General features: G+C 33.7%; 1 protein-coding gene across 4 annotated transcripts in view; it reads left to right on the top strand.

Annotated features, from left to right (window-relative positions):
- Positions 1-25,851, top strand: part of EMCN (endomucin) — a 103,025-nt gene that overhangs the window by 32,027 nt on the left and 45,147 nt on the right. For all 4 annotated transcript variants that reach the window (XM_053556972.1, XM_053556734.1, XM_053556806.1 and 1 more), the window contains exons 2-4: positions 3,387-3,485; positions 9,056-9,130; positions 12,646-12,762. In XM_053556972.1, the coding sequence (XP_053412947.1) occupies positions 3,387-3,485; positions 9,056-9,130; positions 12,646-12,762 (291 nt within the window). The remainder of the gene's footprint in view (positions 1-3,386; positions 3,486-9,055; positions 9,131-12,645; positions 12,763-25,851) is intronic.

Here is a 25,851-nt window from a genome sequence, read left to right as displayed (position 1 = left end):
GTTGACTGGGATTTAAACATAAGTCCTTATTTTTCAAAGCCTATCCTCTTAACTAAAATTCTATACTATATTGTATATACTCTATACAGACCAAGTAATACCATTAAAAAAAAAACGCCTTCCACAGATATGAATCCTTTTCCCAAATCTTTTGTAGATACTTTCTGTGTTTTGATTCTTAACGGTGAATGTTCAAAGACAAGATCAATAAAATACCGGATTAAAAAGAATACATAAATGCTAATAAGTTACAATAATTTTATGTGAAGTAAATCTTTTTACAAATTAAAAATTAATATGAGGGCACATATGATTAGATTACACAGTTAGCTTTTGTAAGTTGTGGAGTCCTTTACCCAGGAAGTATGCCATATACCTGTGCAATGAACCCACCCCTCCTCCCCACTCTAGCATTCAAATTTGATTGAGTTTTTCTCTCATGTGAGCCTGTAGTTGTTAATCTACTACCTTCAATTTAATACTGAGTACATATAATATTTGTTTTTCCATTATTGTGATAATTAGGAGAATGTTCTCCAAATCCATCCAGGCTATTACAAAATAGTTGGGCCAAAACCTGGGCACAGTGGCTCACACCTGTAATCCCAGCACTCTGGGAGGCCAAGCTCGAGAGTTTGAGACCAGCCTGAGCAAGAGTGAGAACCCATTTCTAAAAATAGCCAGACATTGTGGCAGGCACCTGTAGTCCCAGCTCCTTAGGAAGCTAAGTTAAGAGAATCACTTGAGCCCGAGTTTGAGGTTGCTGTGAGCTATGATGCCACAGCACGCTACCAAGGGGGACAGCGTGAGACAATGTCTCAACAAAAAAAAAATAGACAAAAGATACAAAATTTCTATCTTTATTATGGCTGAATACTATTCTACAGTATACATATACCACAATTTATTAATCTATTCATGTGTTGAAGAGCATTTGCATTGCTTTCACATCTTTGCAACTGGGAATTGTGCCATGCTAAACATTCAACTGCAAATGTCCTTATGGTAAAATGTCTCTTTTTCTTTTGAGAAGAAACCTAGTAAATGAGACTGCAGGATCAAATGGTAGGGCTGTCTTTAGTTCTTTGAGGAATCTCCACACCTCTTTCTGTAGAGGTTGTAGTATTGATAGTTTGCCGTCCTTCTCTCTACAAGTGTGCCAGCATCTGTTGCTTTGGAACCTTGTGATGTGAGTCATTCTCACTGGGGTTAGGTGATATATCAAAGTGGTTTTCATTTGTATTTCTCTGATGATTAGGGATAAAGAACATTTTCAACTGTTTGTTGGCCATTCATCTGGCTTCATAAGAAAAATTTCTGTTAATGTCTCTTGCGCAATTTTTAATAGGGTTGTTTGTTCTTTTCTTGCTAATTTGCTTGAGTTCTTTATAGATTCTGGTTATTAGAATGTTACAATTTTTTCAAATTTTTAGTATGCAAATATACTTAGAAAACCCCAAGGACAAACCATGAGACTCCTGGAAGTGATCAAGAAATAAATCAAAGTCTCAGGATATAAAATAAATGTACACAAATCATAGCTTCCAGGGGTCCTCAAACTATGGCCCGCAGGCCACATGCAGTGGTGTGAATTGTATTTATTCCCATTTTGTTTTTTTACTTCAAAATAAGATATGTGCAGTGGGCATAGGAATTTGTTCATAGTTTTTTTTTTTAAACTATAGTCCGCCCCTCCAACGGTCTGAGGGACAATGAACTGGCCCCCTGTTTAAAAAGTTTGAGGATGCCTGATATGCTAACAAAAATCAAGCTGAGAATCAAATGAAAGATACAATAGCCTTCACAGTAGCATCAAAGAAAATGAAATACCTTAAAATATATTTAATAAATGACATGAAGAATCCCCACAGAGAGAACTATGAAGCACTCAAAAAAGAAATAGCAGAGGATGTTAATAAATGGAAGAACATACAATTTTCATGACTGGAAAGAACCAGTATTGTTAAAACATCTATACTACAATGCAATCCCCATTGAAAATTTCAATGCATATCTTGAAAATCTTGAAAAAATAGTTCTACGTTTCATATGGAACCAGAGAAAACCCTTAATAATTCTACAAAATAAGAGCAAATCTGGAGTTATCTCTTTACCAGACCTTATGTTATACTACAAGTCTATGGTGATCAAAACAGCATGGTATTGGCATAAAAATGGGGACGTAGATCTCTGAAATAGAATAGAGAATGTAAAGGCAAAACAGCTTCCTATTTCCATCTGACCTCTGACAAAGCAAAGCATGCACTGGGGAAAAGAATCCCTATTCCATAAATTAATCTGGGATAAGCCACATGTAAAAGATGGAAACTGAACCCGCGCTTTCACCACTTACAAAAATTAACTCACAACAGATAAAAGATTTAAATCTAAGACACGAAACTATAAAAGCCCTAAAAGAAAATGTGGGAAAAATCTTTTCATTTTACTGGTCCAGAGAAAGAATTTATGAAGAAGACCTCGCTGGCAATTGTAGTAAAAACAAAAAAACTATGTGAAATAAACCTTTTTATACAACACTGAGAGTTAAGTTCTACTTACTTCACTTTGAAAATAATATGGAGTGATGATTTTGCCAACTTTGTTTTAGAAGCCCTATTCACTCATATTTAAGTGGAAGTTTTAAGAAATTTTGTTAAAAAGAAATATATTATATATACATCACAATATATTACCTCCACTTGCCCATATGATGTTACAATTTTAAAAAAATAAACAACTTGAAAATGTGGATTTATTTTGGCTCTGTTGCCATAAATTTAATCATATTGCAATTGTTGAATTTCTTAACATTTATTGTCCTTCTTCTGGACTTATTTATATATATATAATATTTTTGTATTTTATACTTCATATATAGTATATATATGTAGAGTATGTTTTATATTAAGAAGGTATATATTATACTAATATTGACATTTTACTACTTTACAACTTTAATGTGCTATAAAAATATTTAGTAAAACATCCACTGCCTAGAAAGTGCCCATTTAATTATCTCAGTTGGCAAGGTTAGTTTAGTTAGCTTAAAAATATTGTCAAATTTCAGATTTATACATTTCTTTCTCATTCTTTTTCTCAGAAATTATTTAGTGTTGGAACCATAAGCTGCTCCTGCCACCTATCCTAAAAATTCGTGAAATTAGTTAATGAATACAGAGCTAAGCATGAATCTATTGCAAATAGAAAATTAGTTCCAAATCTATGCACTACTGACTGGGTTAGCAGCTGTACAGATAGAAAGATAGAAAAATATTACATAAGATAAATAGATGGATAGAATAATTTGTTTAAATATTCCAGTCTATTGATTGGCAAAATAAATGCAAATATTAATGCTACTATTTTAACATAATTTATTTTTTCAGATGCTAAAAATACATCTACTCCTGTGTTGCCATCAATGATTTCTACAACAACCCCTACACCAACACCAAATCCTGTTGTCAAATCAACATCTCCTATAGGTATGAATAACTTTTATTAGAATATCATTTGATTTTAACAAACAAAATTAGTAGTGCTTATATAATTTAGTACAGAAAAATAATTTGGGATCTTCTATGTGATTGTTATAAAGGTCAACACTATTTTACTATTGTGAAATTCACGTGTTAGTTTGGGTTGCATGCGAAACTCTGACGTCTCAGTGGGCTTCTTTAATGATATCCTTTTGGATCACTTCCCGCTTGAATGTGATGCTATTGTGACTGTTACATACACAAAGTTTATTTTTAGAGAAGAAAAACCTTCATGTTCTAAGTCATAAAAATGTCTTTCTAAATATTCCATTTGTTTCCTTAATCAGCACACAGCCAATAAAGTGGAACAATATTAATAACAGACTGATTTTGTTGGTTGAATTGTGTTAATTCATAGGTTTCAGTAGCAATGTCATCATCATTGTTACTGCATTGAGTGACAACTGCTGCATGTTTTCTGGCTAGATATTAAAGAAGATTACTATCCATACATTTTTAAAAAGCCATTAGAACCTTTCAATTAAAAAATCTAACAGGTTGTCAATGCAATCTATACTGCACTGCCCATCCTGCAACACACATAAAATAAGGCTTATTATTCAGGTGCATAATCAATGGAGGAGATAGTGGAATGGGAAGAAGCTCTGGTTAGAACGCTGAGGTTATAGAAAGATCATAAAATCCTATACCCTGATAAATAGATGACTGAAATTCCTACTGCTGTCTTTCTCACCTCTGTTATTCTCTTCATTTTCATTCTAAGACCAAACTCAAACACATGCAGAGGACCACTGAGGGCTAGTTAGGTTTGAATGGGGTAATGATTCTCAGAGATAAACAATATAATAATAAGTTTCCATTATTTCTTCATTGTTTGATACTAAGATGAAACAAAACCATGTCCGGTAACTTAACTCTTGGTGACTCTTATAGTGGGATACTGAACCACCCTTCTTTGAAGCAAGTAAATAGAATACTTGAGCTTATATCTATGTGTATATATATTGACACATACATATATATTCTCTTTTTTGGACACTTTCACTGACTTATATTATTCAATTAAAAGAAATTAAATTTTGTATTCTTTAGATGTTTTCTAAATGAGTTTTAAATTATTTACATACAATCATAAAAACTATAATGGGCCAGAGAAGTTTCACTTTTTCTTAATTTTTAATATTAAAAATGTCCAAATGTACCCAAAAGTGGAGATTACTGCAATTAATCTCCATATATCCATTTTTGCCCATCAATATTTATCTAGATTTGACCACATTTACTTCATTTTTCTTTTTCTTTCTCCTTCCTGCCTTCTTTCTTTTGCTCTTCTCTCTTTCTTTTTATTTGGTTGTCAAAGTATTTTGAAGGAAATCCAGATCTCATGGCATTTTATCTCTGTGTTAAACATGCCTCTCAAAAAATATACACAGTTTATTACAAAGTTGCATGCCATTATAAAATCCTCCAAATCAATAGTAATACCTTACCTCATCTATTACTTATTAAGATAAGTTTTAAGGGTTAATAATCTAGTAACTGTGAATCTCTCAGTGGGAGGAAGGAAGGGTACTCTGGGGGTGAGAGAGCTGCCGACAGAGTGAGACAGAAGGGAGATGCTGGGAAGGCCGGCTTCTCCTACTGCTGCTGGAACCAGTAGGAGAAGCAGAAAGTCTGTCATGGTGGCCAGGCTAAGCAGAGGCAAGGGGCCCTTTTTTCTGGCTAACTTGATCACCGTTCATGTATTAAGTGTGGAGGGGAGTTGGACTCTTGTAGACTAGCTACTAGCTACTGGCAGTTCTCCTAAAGGCAGTGCAATTAACACACAGTAGTAAAGACGCGGAGAGCCTTGTCTCAAGTGCTCACGTTCTGAGCAGTGTTTCGGTTTATCTGACTTCCTAATTTCAGGCCAGAGAAGTTTAAATTTGAAGGAGTTGTAGGCATTGTTCCATCCTCCCACCATTTTTAAATCTCACAGTATTACCCCCTAAAATATTCCCAAATTTCGTCTATATGGAAGAAGTTCCTTATTTCTTCTTCCTCCTGGTTAACATGTTTTTCTTAGCCACAAAGCAAGCATTTACTGGAAAAATATGACATGAAAAAGCTACTTTATCTTCATTTCAAGGCTTCCCAATTAGATTTCCTTTGTTTATAGGTCAAAAACAGTTGGTTAATAGTGCTTATGCCCATCTAAATCACATAAGCTTTCTTTCTCTTGCCCGTGGCAGAAATTCTATCATCAGAAAAGTGGAAAATGTGCAACTGAGATGAGAATTCTTCTTGCAGCAACAGAGTCACTTAAGTGGCAGAAATGATTAATAAAGCTTTGCCAGGAGTGGGGCTCGCATCCAGAGACTTACCCAATTAGAGAGATGGGACTTGATCTTTTCCTAGATACACATCAACTGCACTGCACATTTTGTGGAAAGGTCAAATGGCCAGGATTAAAAATCAACATTTGGCCATTATCAAACATTATAAAACGAACTTTTAGCATATACAAAAAAATCTTAAATTCTTATTTTAAAATGTGATTATTCAGCATGATTTTAAAAACATTTAATAATCAAATATTTTTAAATGAGTTGAATTATAATGCAAGCATCAAACTTTCCCAGTTCTGTGACTAAAAATTTCTGGTATGAAAATAGACATTTAGTTTCACCTGAGGTCAGAGCAGAGGAGCCAGATCTTTTTAGCCATCTATCTCACATAGGGTTTAGAAACAGTGATTTTCAGGTTGCTCATCCTCTCTGCAGAAACTGACAGATAATACTATAACATGTAGACTGTTAAAAAACATTCATAGACATTTGGTTACGTGATTAGTCAGAAAAAAAAATTTCTGACTAATCATATAAGATTACTCCCACAAAACAATTTTTCATTTTCCTACGTAGTCTTTCTCCTTTTTTCCATTATCTTTTTCTTCCTTGTCAAGTTGGACTTGGGAATGAATTACCTGGGACATCTTTGTACATAACTTTTTGGCTGTTTCTTTGCCTGGAATTTCGAAGTTGTAAAATTGACATTTTGCTTTTAGTTTTAGTAAAATATGAAATGTTTACAAATTAAACATTTTCTTGAAACACTTGTGGCTTAAATGGAATTGAACATAGTTCTAAAAAGTCATTCTTGTACATTTCCAAAACACCTTACAGAGAGAATTATGATATTCTACATAGAAATTGTAGTTAGCATTAGTTACTACAACATTTTACTCTTGTAATAATAAATATGCATGTATACTTCAGAATTTTAACATATCTAGCACATAAGGAAAATTTCACTATAAGTGTTATGTAAAAAACCTACTCATATTTGAAAGTGAATATTTATACAAGAACAATCTAAAATAGTGTCATTGTTCTCACCATAAAAAATGCTAACTATGTGAGGTGCTGCATATGTTAATTAGCTTCATTGTGATAATTTCACAGTGTGCTTATATCAAAGCATCACCTTGTATACTTCAAATATACATAATTTTTTTCTTTGTCAATTGTACTTCACAATAGCTGAAAAAATAAAATAAACAAAAAATAAAAAATAACATGCCACATTTCTGCTCTGGGTATTATTACAATAATTATATATACTGATCGTTAACACAATCACAAGACGGTGTACCGCCATTTAGTTCTTCAGTTTTGCAAAGACCAAGGCTAAAACCAAAGAAGAATGGAAACTTCTGGCTGAATGCTGAATCCGAAGCTCAACTTTATTATATGTCTTCTCTTTATCAAACATGAAATCATAAAAGAAAATGGCCAAGAGTCAAAGCCTGTATCAAAAATACTTGTACCCCCTTAATATTTAGAAATTTAACAAGGAAGAAAATAGTCAAGGGCTTTGAAAATGCAGTAACTTGTATACCAGCTTGAGGGACAGAGTAAGAACTCATACCCTCCTGAAAAAGAAAAAAAAAGGCACCCACTTGACACTTTCTCAATGTTCATTTATCATTATCATTATATGTGCCCTAATTGATTTCTATGCTTTGAATTTTTAAGCATATGTGAGACATATGCCAGTGTAAAATAGTGATAAGGTAATTTTAAAAATGCAGTTCAGCCTGTTAATAGTACCAAGACTCTCCAAGGTAGCGATGGCATGAAAACCAAGGCACCATGTCTGGCTAGAGGGGATGCTTTAATTATATCGTCATGTCTTTACTTTTTAGATGTTAGCGTCATGTGAGTGGGCAATACAAAAGTCTCTAATCTAACTTTTAGGAAGAAAGTTCCCTTTGTTGGTTTCTTCTTTTAAAGTATAACCACATAAGAGTCTGGAAAAAAACAAACAAACAAAGAGTCTGGAAGACTTTCAGAAGGTGATAGGGCTTAGCAGCCTTCTACATTACAGTATAATTTACAGAACTGTCTATAACAGCCTCTTTCCATTGCTACAATAATCTCTGTTCCCTAATAAGTAGTGAGAACAAGGAAGGAAATAGTGAACAAAACCATCACTACTTGCTTGGAAGTTTGTCTTCAGCCATTCTACACAGGTCTTATCTTCCTCTTGTAATTTCTTATTATCTTCTGATTTATGGCTCCAGGCAACTTACACTTTAAAACTCTCCTTTGTCCTAGAATTTTAAAGCATTGGACTAATTGTGCAATGCCAATAGTTTCTCCCCAAATACAGCATGCTTGCTTATAAGATACAAGATTTTATACATGTCACTTAGCAAATATAGGACCTGTGTCCTAATCATAAAAGGGCATAAACAGGGCATAAAAGGGCATAAATCTAAACGTTTTAAGAAAGAAGAGAATACTGTTATGGAAAGTGTATATCAAACTGATGAATCACGTTGACTACTTAAGGCAGATTGTTTTTTTCCCATTGTTGATCCTCATGTCCTGTGAGAGTGTCTCCTCATTTGAAATGACATTTACTGAAGCCGACAGCATGCCAGAAATTATTCTTCATATTGCTCACTGAAAAGATGACTAAGAGGTGGATAGTGCCTTCACAGGGCTAAGAGGGAGCCTCAGAACTTAAAGAATGTTTTCATGAATGAACAAATGAATTTGGGGAGTTGCAAGTTTCTTTATGATTTTTTTAGGAGGGATTGGAAGTTTTAATGCTATAACTAAGTCTACAAAATGAAATGTACTTCTGAAAAAGAAAAAAAAGGATGCAATATAATTCTAGCTCCTAATGACCATGTCATTTTTCCCACAGGAAAAAATAAAATGATTTTAAATAATTAGAAGTTAGAGTTTTTGCAATAATTTTTTGCATGTTTAAAGATACCGGGTATCAATCTTCCATAGAAATTTGCTTTGGGGGCCTGTCATACAAAACTAGGTGTTGTTTTCTTCTTTACTTTTTAAAATCAGGCCTCCCAGTGTTCAATAGTTGCATTCCTCTTTGGAGAAAAGAAGCTGGAAAACTGAAAAATTAAAGGAAGTCAAGGGCTTCCTCAGTACCTCTGCGGAACGATTCCAGTCTATCTCCAGATTTGACTCACTTTTATTTATTCCTTAACAGGTGAGATGAGATTGTGATTAATAATAATGTCATCTATCTTATCAAACTAGGAACAACCAACAATGAATCATTAAAAACATCTCTGGTGTCAACAGTTTCTTCATTACCAACAGTTAAAGATGAAGGTGAGTAATGATTCATTTCGCCACTATTTTTAAAATACATATTACTCACATGCTATACTAGTTACACCTTTAATGTGCACAATTCAATAGTTTTTAGTATATTCACAAGATTGCACAACCATCACCATTATCTAATTCCAGAATATTTTCATCTCTTCAAAAGGAAACCCCGAATCTATTACCAATCACTGTTCCTTCCCTCTTTTCCCAGCTATGGGAACCACCAACCTACTTTCTGTCTTTACAGAAAATAAAACTGTGCTTATCATGGATATGGAGGGATTAAGGAAACATAGGTAGAGGTTATAAAGTAGCAGATATATAAGATGAGCAAGACTAGAGATCTAATGTACACCATGAAATTATAGTTAATAAAACTGTACTAAGCAAGAAAAGAAAAAATGCAGAAGTTGGTGACTGTAATGTACAACAACAACAAAAACCATGCTTTACAAGCCTTCTTTATTCCCAAAGAGCTTACTATATATAATAATAGTCAAGTGTAATAATTGAGACACACAAGGTTGACAATTATGTTCACAAACTCATCCTAGAAAAACTACTACAATACTGTAATCCAAATTATGTAATCCTAAATGAATAAATCTGATGATCCACTTCCACCTCTCTATTAAAATCCATAAACTCTCCTTATCAAGTTTAGGTAGTTGTTTTGACCACACATTTAATTCCTAATGTCCTCATTTATTGTTTCTGCCAGTAAATGTAATTCCCCAAAATATAAAAGATAAGTCTCACATCAACAATTTCAAGATAATTATGAATCATCCCTCTCCTTCACACTTTCCTCCTAGCTCTATGCAATGGTTTCCACTTAAGGGGAAGGTTGTACTCAAGGTCTGTTCTCTGACTCCCTCAAATCTTGTGAGTTAAATTCCCCTATTTCCTATGCTTTGTCTTTCATGCATCCCAACTATACCACAAGCTGAGACTTAAAGACATGTATTTCAAGAATACAAGTCCTAATGTAAAGTCAGTTGTTGTCTTGAAGTAGTAATTCTCTTATAAATCAATATTTCTCAAGCAAAATATGTTTGTCAAACACTTATTATTACCTAAACTTGCGGTGCTATTCTCACCTGTAGATCCAAGCCAATACACCTGGTTAACTATGAGAAAGTGACTAGAAAGAAAATCTGGAGGACAATAAAGTATTTAATTTTAAAGTTTCGTTTTAAAATGTATTTTCTTTTCCTCTGAGGTCTATATTGCTTTGGGTAGTTTGCCCCTTTTCCTTTCTTGGCAGTATTCCAGAACAGACTACGTATGAACCCAAAGTGCAATTGGACAAATTTTCTCAAGACACGAACATAAGTTCATGAGTATCATATCTTAATAAATGTTAGTTACCTATCTACAGATCCTTCCTTCTGCAGGCGGGGATAAGCATTGCTGTATATAGTTTGAAAATTGATGGGGAGGCGCCTGTGGCTCAAAGGAGTAGGGCGCTGGCCCCATATGCGAGAGGTGGCAGGTTCAAACCTAGCCCTGGCCAAAAACTGAAAAAAAAAAAAAAGAAAATTGATGGTGGGGTCACATTAGTTTCCACATCGTTTATCCTGTTCATTTGGGGTCCACCACATCTATTTAAAAATAGACTCATTTACTTTCAAAGCGTTCAATATTCCTCCATTGCTTGCTTGATGCTGTGTAATTGACAACCTGTCCTGAATTAAGGGCAGGCTGTAACTCCACTCACATTTGCAAAGTACATTCCTTATCAATAATAGGTAATTTTCTAAGAAAAATCTTCAGCATTGTATTCCCAGCTATTCTATTATCTCATGCTTCTCTGCTTATTTTTCTAATCTGGCAGCCTTCCACATCTTTCTTAGCTATACATTCTCTTTTCTCCCATCAAGGCTGTTGAGTCTGCTTGACACTAGAGAATTCTCTAGGCAATCAGGATGGCTTTTTCATGCTTTTCAATTTCACCTCAGCTGAACAATTTTTCTCCAAAGATTTCTGAAGAGGAACCCCTGTTCTGATGCCCCCCAAACATATGTTGGGGTTTCTCCTTCTTCAAGTGTTGACTTTCTGCACCCCATGTGGCCTTTCCCACTTCCATGAAATAGGGAACATTAACTTCTGCTTTCCTGCTACATTAAGACATGTCTCTACTTGCTCGAGTGTTTCCCTTTCAATTTAATACTTCAAGATGTCTTTTTTTTTTTTTTTTTTTTTGTAGAGATAGAGTCTCACTTTATGGCCCTCGGTAGAGTGCCGTGGCCTCACACAGCTCACAACAACCTCCAACTCCTGGGCTTAAACGATTCTCTTGCCTCAGCCTCCCAAGTAGCTGGGACTACAGGCGCCTGCCACAACGCCCGGCTATTTTTTTTTTTTTTTTGGCCGGGGCCGGGTTTGAACCCGCCACCCTCGGTATATGGGGCCGGCGCCTCACCGACTGAGCCACAGGCGCCGCTCGAAAGCTTGTAACCATTTCCACTCATTCTTGTAACTATTTCCACTCATTCTCATGCAGGGTTAACACTGTAGTATGTATTTAAATGTATTTCACTTTTGTTCGCATACCAATTCCTGAAGCTTTCTTACCTGAAAGAAGACATATTTATGTCTATGAGGTCTTTGGCAAACTATCAGTTTCCCCAGCTTGAATCCCACAAATGCTCTACGAATCTGAATTACACAGTGGATGCTCTTCCCATGGGATGGAAGTTGACTGGCTTCCACCTTCTGGAAGGTGCCTGCAATTCTTGCTCTATCCTGCTCTGTGATAGGAATGCCCTAAATTGCTTTCCTCCCATCTCCAGCTAACATCGAGCATGAGCCAAATGGCATGTCTAGACCAATGTTCCTCATACTAGATTTTGAAAAGATGGAAGAACTTTTCATTTTGCTTTTATAATATTTATGCTCCCTGTTATCTTATTTCAATATTATTTTTGAAAATCTGAGCTTTTCTCTTTGTTGGTAATTTTCCTGTTTCTTTCTTCAAAAGAAGTGAACTGAGCATAATTTAAAGTGCATTCTATTTACTTCCTGTTGTTCCTTCTCCCTGGCTATTCCAGTCTTTAACTACCATGAAGCATGAGAACCGTGGTGCCATCTTTAACTACTACCATTTCTTTGCCATTCTTTGCCCAGAGTTAGGACCAATTAACTTGTACGTCAGAAAGGTTTGAATTCAGGTCCTGCTTCTCCCCCATTACAATTTACATGCTTCTGGAGAAATTATTTCTCTGATTCCACACAAAATAATGGTCACAATTATTACTTAATTCTTAAGATTATTATAATGATCATACGAGACTATCCACAGCAGGTTCATAGGAAGGTCTAATGTCCCTCTACTTTCTTTACAGTAATTAACTATTCCCCCCAAAAGCAAACATTTAAATAATAGATTTCTAAATCTTGGTCAAAAGATTTTCAGTGATTAACCTTCTGGCTGGAAGTGGATGTTAATATGAATATAATAGGAATCTCTAGTGATTTGTTATACCCCTGATGCCTGCTTGTTCTCCTTACAGAATTAAGAACCACAACCAATGGTACCACAAAGAATGAGTCCATCATTACAAAAGTAACAGAGGCAAATATTCTACTTTCAAAGGCTGTCTCAACATCACAAAGTTTCCAAAACAAGAGTAAGTATGATTTGTGTTCATGGGTCAAACTGCTGTGTTAGATAGAACTAACCTCAGAAGGTTTTCGACCCACAATTGTCAAGGAATCATGCCCCAATTATTTTCTCTCCTACTCTGTACCAGACAGACAAGTGGCAAGTTTAGTTATACTTTATCCCATCACAGCCCCAAATAGATGTGTGCCAGAGAAGATTAATGCAAGGCTGAGCAGAAATCTATGTTATTATCTGTCACAAAAAGGACAGCTCAGCCAACATATTAGACATCTTTGATGAAATGACAAAATTCTTAGAAATAAATACATCGTTAAAATTGACTCAAAAAAAAAACATAGAGGTCTGAAAAGATCTACAACAATGATAAAAACTGAAATAAAAATTGCAAATATTCTATGAAGAAAACTCTAAGCCAACATGGCTTCAAATTGTGAATGCTACAGAATATTTTCAAAAGATGCAATACCAATTTTTCCCAAACTCTTTCAAAAAGTAGAGGAGGAGGGAACGCTGCACAGAGTAATTCTCAGAGGCCAGTATTACCCAGGTACTAAAGCTAGAAAAAAAAATGAAAAGAAAAAGCAAGTAAGGAAAACTATAGCTCAGTATACCTCATAAAGCACAGATTAAATATCCTTAATAAAATATTAGCAAATTTAGTAACACATAAAAAAGGAATAAAAATACAAACAAGTAGATGTGTTGCTAAAATGCAAGGTTAGCTTAACATATAAAAATCAAATAATACAATACACCATAATAGTACAATCAATACATGTAAGAACATTTGACAAAATCTCACATCCACTCATGAAAAACTTCCAGTGAACTAGCAACAAATATAACTTCTTCAAACTGATAAAGGGCATCTACAAAACGTCTACAGCTAAATCATATCTAATAGCATAAGACAGTGTTTTCCTCTTAAGATCTGGCACATAACAATGATTTCCATTCTTATCACTTGTATTAAGCACTGTGGCCAGAGGTTCTAGACAGCACACTCAGCAATGGATAACAGATAAGTCCTCAAAGGAATAAATGTAACAGTATTTATTAGTAGACTATTCAATCATCTATGTAGAAAATTCAAAGAAGTTATAATGAAACTGCTCGAACCAATAAAGAGTAGTTTGTGTCACAGAAGATACAAAAAATAAATTGTATTTCTGCATGTTAGCGATGGTAATCTAAAATTAAGAAAATAATTCCAAGTAAAGTATCACAAGAATGGAAGAGCAAGTATCCAATATACTCAATACTAATATGAAGCCAGTTGACAATCTAATACACACTCACCACAAGAGAAAAACTCAATTTAATTCAAGTTGGGAGAAGGGAGGAGGAGAGACGGGAAGAGGGGAGGAGAAAGGGGATTGGGGTGCTCCCACCTAGTGGGCACAATGTAAGGGTGTATGGCACACCTCCTAGGTGCAGGACACAACTACAATAGGGACCTCACTGAACAAACTCAAACATGGTAACTTAATCATATGTATCCTCATATTATTATGAATGTTTTAAAAAGTGACTAAAAATAAAAGAATTCTATTCATAATAGCCTCAAAAAGTATAAAATGTATAGAAATTAATTTAATACTAAACGTGCAAGATTTAAACACTAAACTATAAAACAACTTGGTGAGAAATTACATATGACGTCTAACTATGAAGTTCACAAACTTGTCCCAGAAAAAGTGCTACATACCTGATTGCTGAATATCAATATGATCACCTTAAAGTCCTTGGGAAGCTATGCACTGATGCTAATGTCTAGTCCACCCTTCAAAGAAATTTTGGAACTCTTTCTGGAATGGCCATCAAAGCCACACTTGTATTACCTTGTATGTCCTGAATGTTATCCAAATGTCACCCTTTAATATTTCCTTCATCTTCAGGTAAACAAAAAAGCTGCTGGGGGCCAGATCTTGTGGGTAGGGTGGTTATTCCAATATGTGTATTTGTTTACTGGACAAAAACTCCCTCACAGACAGTGCCCTGTAAGCTGGTGCATTGTCATGTTGTAAGAGCCATGAGTTGTTGGTGAAAAGTTAAGGTCATTTTGTCTAATGTTTTCACTTCCAATTAGTAAACTTTTTAACTATTTGTCCAGTTGATACAAATTCATAATGAACAATCCCTCTGATATCAAAATCTGTAAGCAACATTGGTTTGATTTGATTTGGACTGATGCAACATTTTTGGTCATGGAGAATTGGCTGACTTCCCTTATACACTTTGATGCTTTGTTTCAGGGTCATATTGCTACACCCACATTTCATCACCAGTGATAACATGGCCCAAAACATCATCCTGCCTCTCCAAAAGGTCTTGGCAAATTTAGACTCTCCTTTGCTTTTGTTCATCAGTTAGCTCCTTCAGGAACATTTTTGCACATATCTTTCTCATGCCAAGATTTTTAGTTAAGACTATCCTAACTATTTCTCTATAGACTTCTCATAGTCACAGGTGATTTTTGCCATACAAATTTATGAATTTTTGCAATGTTTTCATTAGTTCTGCTCATTACTGGCCACCCTGACCTCTCTTCATCAGTGGTGCTTTTTCTTTCCTCAGAAAAACATTTAATCCATTCATATACTGCTGTTTTCTTCATGGCTTTATCCCCATAAACAGAGATTAATGTATCGATAATTTCACTTCCAGTCTTAACAAATTTAACAAGAAATTTACAAATTTTAGTTCATTGCTGCAAACAAAAATATGCAACAACAATAAAGAATGCCACTCAGAAAGACACTGTCACACGTCGACATGAACACAGTTATGAGACACTGATATTCCAAGGTTATGAAACTTTACTGAGTTGTTTTTATGGTGCTGCCAAGGTAAGCACACTATGGCAAGTTCATGAACTTAATTGGCATACTGCATATCTAAATTAAGAAACATCATATGTTCATGGATTGGAAAACTCCATAACTTAACGACAATTCTTTCCAAGTTGATCAATAATTGATTAATACAGAGAAGGCAATCCTTATCTGAAACTCATCATGTTTTTTCAGAAATTAATGAATTGATCCTAAAATTTAATGGACATGAAATAAACCTAGAATAACTAAAACACTTTTGAAAGAGAATAAAATTGAAGGAGTTCTACAACAAACCAATTTCAAAACTTACTCTAAAGCTACAGTATCAAGAATAAACCTCAATAATCTTGTGTTCAATGACACATAGTATAATTTTATTTATATTAAATATATAGAAATATAGGACAGAAAGGACAGAAAGCAGCTGCAGCTGGAGGTGGGGAATAGGGATAGACTGCAAATAGGCTCAAGGGAGATGTTCCTGTTGACAGAAAAACTATAAAATCGGATGTGGTGGTGGTTGTAGAACTCTACACGTATTAAAAATTATTACTTGCATTCTTGCATACTTAAAATGAGTGAATTTAGCATATATGTAAATAATATCTTTATAAAGCTTTGTTGAAAAGCGAAAGGAAAGCAAATGTTTGGCTTAGCCAATTGAATTTCTTTCTGAGTTATCAGACTAGAATACCCAAACAAATAGAACATGAGAGTCTGCTCTAGGACCTTAAAATGCCAAGTTTTAGTAGAGTCAGTCTGAGACAGGGCAATTCACGTGCCACCCGAGACATAGGGAAGTGGATAACCCCCATGATTTCTGACAGCATTGTAGTTCCAGATTCCTCATAACAAGCAATTTCCACATTCACCTCTGTGATATAAGCAATCTATTCACATAGTCAGACAATCTGATGAGAAAAGTTAGGAATCTGCCATACAGATTGGTATCTCATCAGATACCATTTACATGTACTATAAATAATTAATGTGTATTGACATATCTATCATCCTTAATAAGAAACAGTTATAGATGACTCACAGTCTCTTGGGAAACTTCTAAAGTAAAAGAGATGGCAAATAGGATGGTAGCTTCCCAAGATCTACTCCTGACCAGAAACACCGGAAATGCCATTTTTCACTTTTTTATTGTAATAGTCTTAAGCACAACATAAAGAAGGTTGTCAAAGGAAATCTAATTTCACACCATAATTGTAAACTAAGAATTATTTGTGATGGGACAGTTACCCACAGAGTAATCTAAGAGCAAGATTATCTCTTCTTCATATGTAGACTATTTTCTGAGGTAGCAATTTATGAAAATTAGTACTTATATAGAAGTATGTGCTAAGCTTCATGAGTCACTTAAGATTCTTAATTTCACTTTAATTCATGAAGTAAACTGTTTTCTCTATCTCAAGGCTAGGGACTATTGTATTTATTTAGCTTCTACACACAGTTTGAAATGGCTTGATTCCAAGTAGTTAAAAAATACATCAAAGCCACTTCTTAAGAAATGAAACACCCTGGAAAGCAAAGCAATGAAATAAAGGTATTTACTGCTGCCCTTTGTATTTGCCATGTGATTAACCAACTCTATGCTAAGTCTTTTAGATATCTGTTTCAAAATGCGTTCCTTGTGTAGCCATTAGTCCCCGGATATCTCTTTCTTCTAGATGTTTACTGCCCAGCATGGATTCTACTTGATAAAATGAGTTTGTACCCTTTTCCATTTTCCAAACCACAAAGCTAGGACTTCTTCCAGATTCCTTGTTACTGCAGTACCACTCCCTTTCCACTCTTCACACACATACACATTCAGAATTAACAAGCCAGGACAAAGAGATAGAGAGAAAACAAGACAAGCTACTCTTAAGGGAAAATTGAACAGGTGAAGAGTCATCTCCCTCTTAAATATTTGATCTCAAACTAGAACAAGTGCACATTTGATTTAAAGTAGTTGCGTTAATGAGGTTTGTTGCTTTACTCTGAAGAAAGGTGAAATGCAAATAAAAAAAGATACATATCCTCAAAATATTTTTCTTTGATTTTTTTCCCCATTATCTTAGAATTGTATGTGTTTCTCCTGCTTTACAGGACATAAATTCCTAAAACCTTAGAAGTTTTAAGATAGGAATAGTTATTAATTCAGTGCTCTGATTTTATTGTTAAAAATGTGCCTTTTGAATTAATTAACAAATTAATTTATACACTAAAAGATTTTAGAGCATCAGCTGTGTGCCTCTAGCTTTTGAGAAGCAATTGTGTACTAGCAGGACAGGAAATCTACTTTCAAGAAATCTGCTTTCTAGTGGATGAAAAAGACAATAAGTAAGTTAAATATGGATCATTTAATTATAGTCAGACATATTCTAAACAATAATAAAACAGAGTAAAGAAAAAGCAAGCAATAATGGTGGTGCCAGTTTTCTTAGGGTGCTCAAAGAAGCTGTCTCTGAACAAGTGATATTGAGAAGAGCACTAAATAGAGGCAAGGAGTGAACATATGGATACCTGGGGGAAGGAAAATTCAAAGAAGAGGAAATACAAAGCTCGCTGGCCCTGATATAGGGATGGTTTCCAGTCATTTCAGTAACAAAGAAGAGGCATCTATGGCTGGAGTGGAAGAGTGGAAGCAATGAAGGGAATAGGTGGTGGATTCCATCAGAGTAGGAAGCAGAGGCCAGTGCAGGGTAAAGCAGACCATGGTAAGAACAGTGAATTTCATCCCAAGGGGATACACAGTATGAGGAAGAGTTGACCACAGAACAATGATAAGATCTTATTTGCAGATCTGAAACTGTAAAACTATTAGAATGAAACATAGAGGAAAACCTTCTTGATATTAGTCTGGGCAGTGATTTCTTTTTCTTTTTTCTTTTTTTTTTTTTTTTTGGATATGATCCCAACAGCAAAGTTAACAAAAGTCAAATTAGATGAATGAAATTGTGTCAAACAAAAAAGTTTCTTCATAGAAAAGAAAACAATCAACAGAGTGATTAGAAAACCTACATAATGGGAGAAAATATTTGCAAGCCATACATCTGATAAAGGGATAACATAGAAACTCAAGCAATTTATTGGCAACACAAATAATCCAATTTAAAAGTGGACAAAAATGTAAATAGACATTTCTCAAAAAAGACATACAAATGACAAACAGGCATATGAAAAAAAAATGTTCAGTATCACTAATGATCAAGAAAATACAAATTAAAACCATAAGGGGGTAGAACCTCATATCTGCTAGAATGGCTAGTACCATAAAGACAAAAGATAAAAAGCATTGGTGAGGATGTGGGGAAGAGGAAACCTTCATATACTGTTTATGGGAATATTAGCATGGCCATTGTGAAAACTTCATAGCGATTTCTCAAAACTTAAAATACTGAAAAGAACTATCATAGAATCCAGCAATCCCACTGCTGGGTATTTATCCAAGAAAGTAAAATAAGTATTTTAAGGAGATATCTTATTTCTGTGTTTCTTGCAAAAAGTATTCAAAATAGCCCACATATGGGATCAAATTCAGTGTCTATTGACAGAAAATATGGTATATATACACAATGAAATAGTATTTATCCTGGAAAAAAAGGAATATCTGTCTCTTAAGATGATATGGATAAACCTGGAAGTCATTAGGATCAGTGAAATAAGCCTGATGTAGAAAGAAAATACAGCATGGTTGCACTTACGTGTATAATCTATGAAAAGTTTAACTCAAAAGCAGAGAGTAGAATGGTGTTTAAAGGGGATAGAAGTGAGGAGTTAGGGATGAGAGAGGGAATAAGAAGATGTTGGTCAAAGGATATAAAGTTTCAGTTAGGAGAAATATGTTCTGGAGGTCTATTTTACAACATGTTGTCTGTAGTTAATAACAATGTATTGTATACCTGAAATTTACTAAGTAAATTTTAAATATGCTCACCACAAAAAAAAAACAGTAAGTATGTGAAGTGACAAATATACCAATCAAGTATGTTTAATCATTCCACAACGCATACATATATAAAAACATCACATTGTACTCCATAAATAGACACAAGTTTTACTTATCAATTAAAATTATTATTTATGTGTATCTATATCTGTATCTGGAGATGGTGCCAGAAAAAATGTATATGCATTTTGAGAAAGGACAAAAACTGTATTAAAATTGTAATACTCAATATATGTATACTGATAACATTTGTTATCTTTTGGATCTTATACCTTTTATAATTACAGAAATCAAACCTAACTTCAGTATTACAATTATATTAAAAACTGTATTTAAATTGTAATACTGAATATATGTATTCTGATAACATTTGTTATCTTTTGGACCTTGTATCTTTTGTAATTACAGAAGTCAAACCTAACTTCAGTACAATTTTTTCCTGTCTCAAAATGTGTATACATTTTTGGCACCCTCCATATATCTATATACAACTCCTGAGGGCCATAGGTCTGGCTATGAGGGGTTCTTCAACTTTAACCTACAAGATTAAAGACAGAGAAAGCGGTCTTTCTCTGTTTCAAGACAGAGAAAACTGGAGATGAGATCTGTCATCCATTGGAAAGTTAACTTAATACTGTGTTTTTATACAGATTTATCCAATTCTGCAGCTCAACAGTGAGATCTTCAGGGACAAAGGATCTCTCTCTCCATGTGGAACAGAGCCCCAAGCACCCAGAGGAAGTCTAAATATTTGTGATATTATACCATAGAGACAACAAATGATAGGGTAAGATAGAAAAATAGAGGGTGGAACCTTCTGAAGGCTCCACCAGCCACTAAAAAGGGAGAAGTCATTTTGGGAAAAGTAAAACCATATGAGTGAAGGTCCATTGGAAAGAAGATAGAATTTGTTGTTGGAGGGCAAGCAATTTTAAGGCCTTCGTTAGCTTTAGACTTTCCGACTTTGATCCCCATTTCAAACATATTAAAATGCTGCCACATTCCACATTAAATGAAATTTATAGATTATAATTTCTTAATGTTATAAAACATATAAATGTTTTTTGGAAGATATAAAAGTGATAAAAATTGAGTGCCCCTTATTCAAAATGCATGGGAGCCAAAGTGTTTGGATTTCAAATTTAACAGTTTAGAACATTTGAATTTTACTTAATAGTTGAGCATACCAAATTCAAACATCCAAAATCTGAAATACTCCAATGAACATTTCCTTTGAGGGTAACATCAGGACTGAAAATTTAAAATTTTGTAGCATTTCAGATTTCAAATATTTAGATTTTATATCCTCAACCTATATGGGTTTTGTTGACATAACAAGTGAAACATTTATTAATTTAGATTTTGCTGCTTTTTCCTCTTATGTTGGAGCAATAATTTTTGAGATCTCAAAGATTTCCCCAGGCCTGAGGAAAGACTGTAAATCCCACATACAGTTACCACGGATCCTAATGAATAAACTGCTCTAAAAATAAAATAAATAAGATAAAATCAACCTCCCAGCAAAGAAAATTTCAAGATCAAATGGCTTCACTGGATAATCCCACCAAAAACCTAAAAAATACACACCAATCCTTCTTAAAATAATTGAAGAAGAGAGACACTTTCAAACTTATTCTATGAAGTTAACATTACCCAGACACCAAAATCAAACACAGCAACTACAAGGAAAGAACACTGCAGACCAATGTGCTTGATGAATATTGAGACAAAAATTTTCAATAAAATATTAGCAAGCCAATTTCAACAATACATTATGAAGACTATAGTAGATATCATGATACAAGTGGGATTTATTTGTGGAATGCAAGGATGGTTTAACATACGAAAATCAATCAATATAATGTACCATGTTAGCAGAATGAAGACTAACAGCCATATGTTAACCTCAATTAGTGCAGAAAAAGCATTTGACAAAATTGAATACCTTTTCATGATAAAAACAATCAAAAACCAGAAATAGAAGAAAATTGCCTCAACATAATACAGACCATATAGGAAAGGCATACAGGGAACATATATTCAACAAAGTAAAACTGACTGCTTTTCCTTTAAGGTCAAGAACAAAGCAAGGATGCCCACTCTTACCATTTCTATTCAATGTAGTACTGAAAGTCCTACTCAGAATAATCAGGCAAGAAGAAATAAAAGATAACTAGATAGGAAAAGAAATAGTGAAATAATCTCAGTTCTTGTATAACATGCTCTTGTATGTAGCAGACCCTAAAAGTTACACAATACACACACACCACATGCTAGTATTAATAAATTAATTTAGCAAATCTATAGGGTACAAAATAAACAAGTAGAAATCAGTCCTGTCTTTACTAACAATACACAATCATTATAGGGAATTAAGACAACAAGGCCATTTATAATAGTTTCAAAAGTAATGTTTAGAAATAAATTTAAACAAAAAGATGAAAGATTTGTACACTAAAACCAACAAAACTTTGCTGAAAAAAATTAAAGAAACAAATAAATGGAAAGACACTCATGTTCACAAATTGAAGACTTCATATTGTTAAATATTCACACTACTTAAAGCAATCTACAGATTTGATGCTATCCTTATCAAAATCCCAATGACACATTTTTTTCAAAAATAGAAGAAAACATCCTAATGTTTATGTGGAATGTAAAAGGACCCCAGATAGCCAAAATAATCTTGAGAATGAAAAACACACTTCTCCATTTCAAAATCTATTTCAAAGCTACAATTATCAAAACAGTGTGGTACTTTCTTCACAATATTTTCTTCAAAAATAAACCAATAGGGTACTGGCATAAATAGAACCATACACATGTATAGGCCAATGTACTAGAAGAGAGAACACAGAAATAAGCCCCAATTTCTAATCAAATAAGCATCATCAAAGTTGCAAGGCTACACAATGAGGAAAGGATAAACAAATTGTGTTGAGAAAACTAAGAATTAGTTTTTTAATTCTTAGAAAATTAAGAAGAATTAAGTCAGGACTTTACCTTACACTATAGCATGTATACAAAAAGTAAATTAAATTAAAATGGATTAAAGACCTAAGTGTAAGACTTGAAACTATAAAATGCCTTGAAGAAAACATAAGAGAAAAGCTTCATGACATTGTATTAATACTTGGCAATAAATTTCTGGGTCTGACACTAAAAATACAGGTAATAAAAGCAAAAGGAAACAAATGAAAATACACAACTTAAAAACTTCTGTACAGCAAAAGAAACAAACAAGAGACTGAAAAGGCAACCTATAGAATGAAGGAAATACATGCAAATCACATATTAACCCTTTGGTTAATGTTTAGAATGTGTAAAGAATGTCTACAAGTGAACAGCAAAGAAAAAAAAACCACTGGTTAAAAATTGGCTATGAAAAATATATACAAATGGACAAACATAACAAAGGATGCTTAATATCACGAATCATCAAGGATGTGCAAATCAAAAACACATGGCAGATTATCGTACACCCATTATCGTGACTATTATCAAAAACAAGTAAACAAATAAAAAGTATTGGTAGGATGTGAAAAAATTGGAGCCCATGTACATTGTTGATGGGAATATGAACGATGAAGCCCCCCCATAGAAAACAGTATGAAGATTCCACAAAAAAATTAAAATTGAACCTATCTTAATGATTTAGCAATTTCATTTCTGGGTATATACACAAAAGAATTGAAAACAGGATTTTGAAGAGATATTTACATGCCTGTGTTCATTTCAGTATTATCTGCAAGGAGGAAACAAACTAAATTTCCATAAACACATAAATGGATTTTTAAAATATAGTGTATAACACAGTGAAATATTATTCATCCTTTAAAAATAAAAAATCCTATCATCTGCTACAGCATGGATGAACCTTTAACATGTTATTCTAAGTGAAATAAACCAGTTACCAAAAAACTCCACAAATACTGCATGATTTCACTTATTTGAGCTACTTAAAGTAATAAAACTCTTAGGAAAGTGAGTAGAATAATGGTTGCCAGGGTTTGGGTGAAGGAAGAAAGAGAGAATTGTTCAGTGGGTATAAAGCTTTAGTTTTGCAAGATGAAAAATTTTAGTGATGTGCATAGAATTAACACTACTGTATTGTGCACTTAAAAATCCTTAAGATGGTCACTTTTGTGTTTTTGCCCACATTTTCAAAAAAGCAGCCACGTAGTGAATTTTAAAAAATCATTTCTAAGCTTACTTCCAGTAACAGTATATATAATTGCAAAACCTTTTCCTATTCAGAGTATTAGAAAAGTTAGCCAAACATGTATCTGTGAATATATATACATGTATATATTTTTTTAATGTTGAAAACACTATGACTTAATAAGATAATATAGATTATGCAATCAACGTCCTAAGAGAAGAAAGGTATTCATGGATAGACCTTGCTTTTCCATTGTAGAGTAATCTCTGATTCTCAAATAGTCTGATAAGAAGCTAGAAATTGAGGGGAGATTTTTGTCTGACCTCTCAAGGTTAGAAAGACTGAAAAAAATGGAGTTTAGAACTAACGAAGGAGACAAAGCTCTGATAAACCTTACTTTAAAGGGTGGAATCTCAAATAGCCAAATAAAAGTGAACCAGAGATAACATGTCAGTGTTCTCAGACACTGAGGCTCAAGTATAAATTGTTTTAATTCCTGGATTCTTGGGTTAGGATAAGCTAAGATACCTAGTAGGTCTAGGATATCCAGAAAAAAACATAACTCTTAGTTAGAAGATAACATCATCCTAGACCTCAAATCATCTCTATAATATTTTTAAGTACCATACTTCGTGCTAAATAAAAATTAACCAGACAGTGTGGAAAACAAGAACATTTGATTAAAAACCAAAAGGAAAAATCACAATAGATAATAGAAACAAATATGCAAAAGATATATAAATAATATATATAGTGTATTAGATACTCATAATGTGTTCAAAGGAGATAAAAGAGGAGACTGATGATTCCACTAGATGAGGGGAAGTAACAGAAAAAAGAACATAATTGACATTTCAGAGCTGAAACTGAATAAATAAAAGTTGAGAACTCAACAGGTACGCTGAACAATAGTTTAGAGACAAGTGAAAGAGAATCAGTATGCTGGAAATAGATCAGAAAAAGTATACAGTATAAATAGAAATTGTAAAGTAATTTAAAAACTGTTTAATCAATTCAAAATGAAGCTTAAAACATTATTTAGTACAGTAACCTAGCACCCAAATAGAAAGCAAGGAAGAAGATGGTAAATACCACACTTGATCTTAGCTGAAAGCAATAAAATGGTAAATGGTAAATAAAACAATCATATATATAAAAATCATATATAAGTAACCCTAATGAATCAATGGTCTAGAAGTCTCAAACAACAAAAAAAAAAACATTGTCAGAATGAGACACAACACACACAAAGCAACAATCCGACTATATACTGCTTATAAGAGATACACAATAGTTTAATTTAAGAGGATGAAAAAAGATATATCCTGAAAACTTGAATTAAATAAAAGTGGTAAAGATACACCAATATCAGAAAAAGTAGAATTTAAGGCAAAAAAAAAAAAAATAGATACAAGTAAAGACATTTCATAGTACTAAAATACTTAATTTTCAAGAAAAATAAGTTAAAATGTTTACATATGTGATAATATAGCCTGAAAATGTATAGAGCAAAATTAAATGAAAAAGATAAATCCACAATTCTAGTGAACATTTTAACACAACTGTCTCAGTACTTGACAAAAAAATCAGAAATAATATAGACCAAATCAACATAATTAACAACTTTAGTTAAATGGACATGTGTGGAACACTGCACCACAACTGCAGAAAGCAAATTATTTTCAAGCAAATGAGGATTCTTTAATAGATTATAGGCTGAGTTATAAAGCAAGTCTCCACTCATTTTAAATGACTTAAATCATGCAAAATATGTTTCCTGACCACAGACATCAAAACTAGACATCAAAAACTAAACAATAACTACTAAAAGATTATTGCATGTTTGTAACTTTTAAAATACAGTAATGTATGAGTCAAAAAAGTGATCATAATGACAATAAGTAAGTAGTTTGAATTGAATGATGATGAAAACATAACATATACATATCAAAACTTATACAAATGGCCTGGCAGGTGGCTCACACCTGTAATCCTAGCACTCTGGGAGGCTGAGGTGGGTGGATTGCCTGAGCTCAGGGGTTAGAGACCAGCCTGAGTCAGAGCCAGACTTTGTCTCTAAAAAACTAGCTGGGTGGCACCTGTGGCTGGGTAGGACACCAGCCCCATATACTGAGGGTATCAGGTTCGAACCTG

Source organism: Nycticebus coucang, chromosome 1 (assembly GCF_027406575.1).
Source record: "Nycticebus coucang isolate mNycCou1 chromosome 1, mNycCou1.pri, whole genome shotgun sequence".
Classification (NCBI taxonomy): domain Eukaryota; kingdom Metazoa; phylum Chordata; class Mammalia; order Primates; family Lorisidae; genus Nycticebus; species Nycticebus coucang.
This window is presented reverse-complemented; position numbering and strand designations above follow the sequence as displayed.